We start from the raw sequence: 8,834 nt of genomic DNA, 5'->3' as shown, positions 1-8,834 counted from the left end.
TTAAAACAGATCAAGGTTGATCTAGACTAGGTGTTGTAAAATCAAGAAGGATCTTTGTTTTAAACACTTAGTGGAAAATCTCACAGTGTGAGGACTGGATGTAACCCAAGTTGGGTGAACCAGGATATTTCTTTGTGTAGTATTCTCTATCCTATCTCTTTATTTGTTAAACTTAATTGATTAACTAACATAAAACACAAACTGAGTTTCTGTTTTAAACTAATCAAGGAACATTCTCTGTTTTATAATAAAATCAAGAACGTTCTTTGTTTCTCTGTTTTACTAACCAAGATCAATCTTGAGTTATTTTCTTAAGTTTTAACAGGAATTTTTTAAAAGGTACATTTACAATTCAAACCCCCTTTCTTGTAAATCGACATTGTTACTTCATCCTTGTCGTAATGATATTGTGAAACGTCTGTTTGAACAAAAGACCGCTAAAAGACTATCAGGCCGCAAGGCTCATATTGATGTTGCGATTGAGCTCATATGTATTAAATTTATATTTACTTAAAATTAATACAATTTAATGTTATGATATCTAATTCTGAGTTGTGATCCAATAATCTTGATTTTATTTGTAGAGCAATAACCTTTAAAGAGATTTACTTTCAGATGAGTTATTTTTGTCAACCCACAAGAGGAAAAATGGCGTTTGGGTTGATAGTCGCGCATAATCTACCTATGTATATTCTTTATTTATGTAAATTCTTTATGCAAATTCTTTATATTACAAATCAACCAAAAAAATAATATGATCTCATTTATACCAAGAGTCCTAGAAGAGCAATCCCTTTATTATACACTTGTCTGTTTAATTTATTTTAGAAATTTGATCATATATTACGTTATTAATTTATTCCATTTATCAGGGAACATTTAAAAAAATTAGGGGAAGTACAAACACAAATTGGCGAAACAAGTGAAGAAAGTGCTAAAGAGGTAGATGGAGGGACAATACTTAAGTTATGGACTGAATCTGCAGGGGGTCGCACTCGTGGTCGAGTTTATGGTACGGGAGACTTGTCCATTAACGTCCGATAGGGGTGTGTATTGCTTACACAACATTCCCATAATCCTTTTAATTCTATGATCGGGATGTCTTTAGAAGCGGAGAGGGCAACTAGAATTAGAGCTGAACAAATTGCTCAAGATGCAGTGGCCCAAGCTCAAGTGGCTACCAAGGTCGCCGAAGAGGCTAGTGAGCGTTCAAAGAAGTTAGAGAATGATTTTGATGCATTAAAGCAATTTCTTGGACGACGTGTCGCTGGACGAACCTTAATGTCATAGTTATGCTTACTTTTTGTAGTAATTGATTGACAATTATGTATTAAGTAACTTTATTAAAGTTGTTATTCGATACTATTTGTTATTTTGTAGTTTCAGAACACATGATATTTTGTTATGTTATTTAATACTCTGGTGCGTTTGTTATGTTGTCAATGCAATGACTTTTAATGTTTATTAGCAATCAATTATATTATTAAAAAAAATGAAATTAAGCAAGGGCTATAAAATTAAAAATTAAAAATTAAAAATTAAAAATTAAATAAATTTGAACTTAGCGTCGGCCTTTATAAATAGAGTTTACTTTTATTTTGACTTTAGTATCGGTCTTCATTTACATATCACTATATAAATATTTTGGATTTATATTCAAAAAAATATTATTATGAAATATTTTAATTGTGAGTTCTGGTCGGACGTTTGTGTAAAATTATTAAATATTGTTCAACCGTATAAATTAAACTTGAGTTATTAACACAATATTAGTAATAACAGAAATATAAATATTCTTGTTAAAATTCTTATTAACACAAAAGTAAATTGAGTTTGGTGTTAAAATTGGTATTTTAAAATCGAGTGATTAGACTTATATGGTTAATAAATTTTAATTAAACTTGAATCAATCAGTAGTATTTGAGTTAAATCACTATCATGAACAATTATTAGTTAAGATTTATTTACCTTAAACTTCCGATTATTTGTATCTTCCAATGTGGAGTTTTAGAATTTATGAGATTCAAATCACTTAGATTTAGATATGGTTAGTCTCACATCAATTTGAAATGGAGAAAATATTCAATATATAAGAAATATGATTCATATAGCTAATATCTTAAGGTTTTTAGTAGACATGTGATGTTAAGGTTTCATATGAATCGTTTAGTCCATTGTTGCTCATTGACTCCCCAACAAGTGGTATTAGAGCAATGACTCGCTTAATGGGGGAGCATAAGTGAGATTTTGGTGTGAATCAAGTCTAGTGATGTTAGTAACTCATACTTGAAGGAGAGATCGTTGAAATTCAACTATGAGTGGTTAATCTCATATCGACTAAAAATTAAAAAAATCTTAAATATATAAGAGAAATGATTCATATACCCATTACTTTAATATTTTGAATAGAGATATATGTTTGTTTAACACACTGGTACTCCCTACACTTCCTTAAATTTCTTAAGATATGTTTTGTTTACTACGTTGATTTTGATTGGTATCACTTTCAAAAGAAACTAAAAAAATTATATTAAAATGATACGTAATTTATAACATACAACATTTAATATATTATATTAACAACTTAAATGATCAACTCTTTTGACAAATATTTTCGTTTTGACTTCTTAATGAATTTTTCTTGAATTTTCTACATCTCGTTGTTTTCCTTTTTATTCCACTCTGTATTTAGTACAAAGCTACAAACAAAATATAATTTTAGTTTAAACTTTTTTCCTCACTTGCCAATACAGTTCCAACTTCCAAGTATCACTCAATAATAATTTCTGTCTTGTCACCAAGGCTACTAATAACATCAACATCAACAAATTCATTACCGCATTTATTCTTGCAGCACTCATCAATCCCACTTGTCTCAGACAACTCTAAATCATCAATGGATTTGTCCATTTTACCCTCATCACACATTTTAACTTTTTCTAAACATAAATCATTGCAAGGCTTCCCAACATGAACTTCAACAAACATATAACTTCCATGATCATTTCCACAAGATTCATTTTTTCTTGATTTTGTAGTTTCTACATGATCAGTAACATTTTTACAACACCCTTTACCACACTTTTCATCACTAAGAAGTCCTTTTCTCACATCAACATTAACTTCCAAAAAATTTCCATATTTATTAGACTTTGTTGAAGATTCACTTTCATCTTTTTTATTCTCTTGTAAAATCAACATGCTATTGAGAATCACAAGCAAACATGTTCCAACATCAGTCAACACAGCAAGCCAAACCAATGGATATCCTGCAATTGCCAATGCAAGTATGGCACATTTGAATCCAACTGAAATAATGACATTCTCAATGAGCTTTCTAGTTGTTTTTCTTGCAAGACGAATCGCTTCGGGTACTTTTCGGATGTCGTTCGACATTAGAATTGCGTTGCTTGTTTCGTTTGCAAGAGCTGAACCTGATATTCCCATTGAGATTCCTATATCAGCTGTGGCTAATGCAGGTGCATCATTTATGCCATCTCCTACCATGGCTGTTGGCCCTTGTTTTTTCAGATTTTCAATGATTGTTGCTTTTTCATGAGGTAGAAGCTCTGCATGAACAATGTCTATAGCATGGTTTAACTGTAATGAATAAGTCAGAAATGCAGCATTAATGATCAAAACTGAAAAGGGTAATTTGTAATATTAAATTTGAATTATAATAGAAAGGAACTGCAACCATCATGCAGTCGACGACATACTCACAATTAGCCGAACTCCAATCAAACCTATGTGTTCTTGTATGCATTTTTCACATTTTTTCTTTTGAAAAACATAATTGTAAGAGAATTGCTGGTTAAATAGACTATAGATATTCTGTAACCATACCTGACTCTGAACATACATAGCAACCTGAGAGCTATCTCCTGTCAGCATAACTGATCTCACACCCAATAACTTTAGCTCTTCAATTGCCTCTAAAGCACCTGATCTGCAAGCATCAACTAGGCTGAAGACTCCAACTAGAGTTTGTCCACAGTGCTGTTTCTTGGCAGAAATCTCATTGCTTTGAAATTGCAATTGGCAATCAACTATAAATATGATAAAATAGTTCAATTATAGTGCAAACTTAAAAAAATAACAATTTGTTTAAATTTCGCAGTACTAAAATATTATAATACCACTATTTGACATTTTATACTAAATCGCATATTGCTGAATCATAGCAATTTATTCAAATTCTACTATTATATATTGTTATAGCAGCTATTTAACACCATAAGTGGATAAACTAAAAAATGAAATGATAAAATAATGAAGCACATATCTTTCTTTTTATTAAATGAAGCACATATTTAAATCTATACGTATAAAACATTAGGAAAATCACATATTCAGATATTCTAAAATAGAAAACCTACAACAATTAATAAAGTTGTGAATAAAATCACCTCTTTCAGATTCTGCTCTGATACCAATTCTTCTATTTCCTATATAGATATCCCTCCCATCAATTGTACCAACAATTCCTTCCCCTGGAAAATTTTGAAAATTCTCCACATTTTCTGGAACTGGTTTGATAGAGTGCAACATTCCATATTCCACTAGTGCAGCTGCCACTGGATGACTTGATTTACTCTCAATACTTGAAATCCTACCAAAGTATTCATTAACTAAATTAAGTTTTTCTTCAAAGAATTAAAAAGTTGATCTCCATACACATAGTACAAACATTCAAAAAATCAGTAAAAAAATAGAGATAAAAATAATGAAAATATGGATTTAGAAATTGAATTTTAGGAACACAAAAATGTCATTCTTTTACTGAGACTAAAAACGAAAATTTGAAATTTTGTAAGGAGTAAAAGCCTATTTGACCCCTAAAGAAAAAGTAGTTTAAATATTCATTTCGTCCTTGCAAATATAACATTTTTTTCTTTAGATCTCTATTAAACATGTTTTTGGTCCTTACAAATATTCCACATTTTGTTTTTCTGTCTTTACTATTTTGTTTTAGTCTTTGCAAAACGTGTTCATATTGAAATCTGTCTAAGCAGTTTACATGTAATATTTATTTGAAGTATAACGTAGTTTATAAAGGAGAAGTTAAAATCAAATATTCTATATATTATAAAAACCAATTCCAACATAAACAAAGTTCATAAACAAAGTTCGAAGAGACTAAAACAAAACAAAGACTAAAAGAAACACGTAGTATATTTGCAAAGAAGAAGAAACTTTTTTTTACATAGACTACAGAGAAAAAAAAATGGTATACATATTTAAAGCATAGAAAACATACCAGTACAATAAGGTTTCATTGTCAATGTCATCTGAAACACTAAAATCTGTTACACTAAACTCTCCTCTTGTTATGGTACCTGTTTTATCAAAAGCCACTGTCTTAATCCTAGAAAGTGTTTCAAGATAATCACCACCTTTCAATAGTAATCCACTTATTGCAGCTTTTGTGAGAGCACAAAAGATTGCAACAGGTGTGGAGAGGATAAGAGCACAAGGGCATCCACTTAATAAAACCACAAGTGATAGATGAAACCAAGGCTCAATGTCAGGAACACTTATTGCAGCTGGAATCACAGCAATGCTAGCTGAAATCAATACAACCACTGCAATACAATATAAACATAATGCAAATATTATGTTGAGTGTAAAACAGTTACACTGTTGAAAAATCACAAAAAATCATATAAGCAGCTTTAGAAGTAATAACAATTTAAGTCAAATGTTTTTAATCATCTGATAATTATGATTGATTTAGTGTAAGATAATGTAGCTCACTAGCATGTTTATTAATCCAAGGATCAATCTTTGACTGTGAAAGCAATAACTAGTAAAAATTTTTTTCTTCATTTCCACAAAAAGAAGAAAGTTGTGTACATGATGATACATACCAGGAATATAGTATTTTGCAAAATTATCTATGAATCTTTGTGCTTGTGATTTTCTGCTAGAAGCCTCTTCAACAAGTCTTGACATTTTTGCCACCACTGTGTCTTTTGCCAACACTATAGTTCTTACACTTATATATCCTAAATGATAAGTACACAAGACAGAGACGTGTGTCTGTCAGATACCGGGACACGCCTAATCAAAAGAGTGTCTGCGCTTCGTAGAAGCTGAATAAGGAGAAAACAAAACAAAAATTTGAAAAACAAGAAAATACTTAACCATTCATATTAATAGTTCCAGCCCAGACAAGTGAATCTGATTCTTTGGTGACAGGGAAGGATTCTCCTGTTAACATTTTTTCATCAACTTCACACTTTCCGTCCACCACAACTCCATCAAGAGGAATAGCTTCGCCAGCCTTGACTGCAAGGATGGTGTTGATCTTAACCTCATTGACATCGACTCGTTCACCGGTCTCGGCAACAATGGCCATTTGAGGAGCCATGTTTGTTAAAGATGACATTGCAACCATTGCCTATGAATGTAATAATGAAAGAAGGTATAGACATGAAACTCAAATGTCAAATGTTTTCTTGTGTCTTTAAGATAGTGTTGTCGATTGCACATGGTAGAAAATAGATGTTTGCTTAAATTCCGCTATGCTATAGTACTATTATAGCCTCTATTTTACTACACTTTATACTAATCCAAAAACAATAGCAGTTTGTTAAAATTTCACTGCGCTTCAGTGCCTCTATAACCACTATTTGACAACACTTAGAACTTAGAGAGAAACAAGAGTGTACATTAATATGTACACTAAACCTTGTGAATACATTTATATGGAAAGAAACTAGAGACATGAAAGGAAAAGAAATTGGTATATTCAAGTAGTGAGGGTAAGATAATATAGCATAGTGTCAAGAAGAAAGAGGGAAATAATGAAATCACCAAACCTTGTGAGTTGCTCTTGTTTCAAGCCACTGAGCAATGGAAAACAGAAAGATGATGACTCCACCATCTGTAAAATCTTGTATAGCAACAGTACCACATACTGCAAGATATAAATGATGAAACATAAACAAAACATTCAATCATATTCACACTTCACATATGCAAACACTTATCATTATACATCACAATAGTAAGATGCAAACTTAATAAAATCAATAAGTGTACTAACTTCTAAGTTCTATGATAAAACGAGCTTCAATTACTAAATATTCTATTGAATAGTAGTTAGTGGAGATAAATAAGAGTATATTAATAGAAAAAAGTAACTAATACTTCATTGATAATCTAAATAACAAATAAATATTTCAGATGACACTCATAATATGAGATAGAAAGCGTAACTAATGTAATTAGTATTATATAATTCAAATCAAAGTATCATTCATTTGTGGAAAATGCTACCTGCAAGTACAACCAGAATGTTGATATTAAGAGTAAGAGCCTTAATTGAAGCTATAGCTCTGAATAGAACTTTAGGGAATCCAATAGCAACAGAACCAAGAGCCAACCATCCCAAAGGAGGATATATGTACTTCAAAAATGAAAGTACAAGTAACAAGCCACATGCCATTGTAGGAAAGTCTGGCCATTTCTTTTCATTATTATTGGACTCTCCATGTGGTCTATAACTAGCTTCAAGACTTGCAGCATTCAGTGCATCCGCTGAAACAATCACAAAAGATCATGAGATTCAGATAATGTATTTTTTTTGTCTTATCTCTCCAGTTTTAGGGGAAAGGGACATTGGTAAATTAGAGTTCGATTGAGAGGTAAATAAAGTTTAGCAAAAGATTGTTTCGGCTATCGTTCAAACTTGGCTATTTGGAAAAGATATTAAGCAACATATAACATTAACGATAACAAAGAAATAAGAATAACAATTCTAAAATCTTATAATAAGTAACATAAGATCTTTCATCCTAAACATATGTAAAAGTATAAATAACATGTAACACTACACATGAAACCAAGAAACAAAGAAAGCTAAAAATCAATCACATAAAAAAAAAAGTCAACTTCCTTCTCCTAGTCATTTTAGATATTCAAAAATTGATCCCTAAAATATATACAAATTCATGTTGTATATTAAGAGGGAAAAAACATAGAATTAACCTATTTGTGACTCAGAAATAAAGAGAAAATCATGGATCACAGTAACTGTTCTAGCAGGAACAATCACTGAAACATCTTTGACACCATGAAGAGGCTTTAGAATTCTTTCAACCAGTGATGCTTCTGTAGCACAACACATTCCCAACACTTCAAAGTTGCTTCTCTTTATATTCTCATCAACCATTATGTCTCTTATTTCACTCAATTTCAAAAGGAAAAATAAAACAAGACACAGAGCCTCTAAGACTAAACTAAAAATACAATAGTCTAATTCTATGGTTTAAGACTAATTAACAATTTGTTTTTTCTATTTTATAAAATAAGAAAGTAATGTCTGACTTTGTTGGAGGAAAATGTAGCTGACGATTTTAACTTTAATAAATTATAAGTCCAATATTGGATGATTTACTTAGTGCCGTGATTTGTTTAATGCAAAGACATTTTATATTGTTTGATCAATTATATAACTTTGTTGGCTTAAGTATGTATTTAGTTTTCGTAAAATGTATAAAATTTGATTTTAGTCTTTATAAAAATAAAAAATTCATTTTATATAAACTTTGTAAAATAAAAATGTTTTCGTTTTACTTTTTAATGTTTTACATCGTTTTAGTCACTACTTTTATCCATGGTAGCAGTATTATTTTTATTTTTTTTGCCAAAAGAAAAACATGGCATGAATCATGACATCTCTTATCACACACACCAAGAAAGTCGTTTTTCAGCTTTGTACTGCACATGGAGAGTTGCTATTTGTTGCTCTTCATTTTGTTTTAGTTTCGTCCTTTGAAGCTTTTCAACCCTATTATTTTATATATGCTTAATTATACTTTCGTTAT

The 8,834-nt window shown here is 30.6% G+C and overlaps 1 protein-coding gene across 1 annotated transcript; it reads right to left on the bottom strand.

Annotated features, from left to right (window-relative positions):
• Positions 1-2,504: 2,504 nt before the first annotated feature.
• Positions 2,505-8,285, bottom strand: LOC101497233 (cadmium/zinc-transporting ATPase HMA3-like). The gene is made up of 9 exons (XM_004488051.4): positions 7,996-8,285; positions 7,285-7,545; positions 6,825-6,922; positions 6,148-6,403; positions 5,871-6,008; positions 5,261-5,585; positions 4,410-4,612; positions 3,847-4,049; positions 2,505-3,600 (listed from the first exon to the last, which is right to left on the bottom strand). Exons 1-9 carry the CDS (start codon positions 8,177-8,179, stop codon positions 2,770-2,772), a joined length of 2,499 nt encoding a protein of 832 aa, XP_004488108.1. The 5' UTR covers positions 8,180-8,285; the 3' UTR covers positions 2,505-2,769.
• Between the last annotated feature and the right edge of the window lie 549 nt (positions 8,286-8,834).

The sequence above is a fragment of the Cicer arietinum genome, chromosome 1, assembly GCF_000331145.2.
Source record: "Cicer arietinum cultivar CDC Frontier isolate Library 1 chromosome 1, Cicar.CDCFrontier_v2.0, whole genome shotgun sequence".
In the NCBI taxonomy this organism is placed as follows: domain Eukaryota; kingdom Viridiplantae; phylum Streptophyta; class Magnoliopsida; order Fabales; family Fabaceae; genus Cicer; species Cicer arietinum.
The sequence above is the reverse complement of the archived record's forward strand: the minus strand, read 5'-3'. Positions and strand labels throughout refer to the sequence as shown.

What these genes read in the sequence shown, in the direction of transcription:
- LOC101497233 (XM_004488051.4), bottom strand. Translation starts at nt 8,179, where the DNA reads ATGGTTGATGAGAATATAAAGAGAAGCAACTTTGAAGTGTTGGGAATG. An exon ending in TATTTCTGAGTCACAAATAG is followed by an intron (nt 7,546 to 7,995) that starts GTTAATTCTATG and finishes TGATTGTTTCAG; the next exon opens with CGGATGCACTGAATGCTGCA. An exon ending in TGCAAAATACTATATTCCTG is followed by an intron (nt 5,586 to 5,870) that starts GTATGTATCATC and finishes ATTGTATTGCAG; the next exon opens with TGGTTGTATTGATTTCAGCT.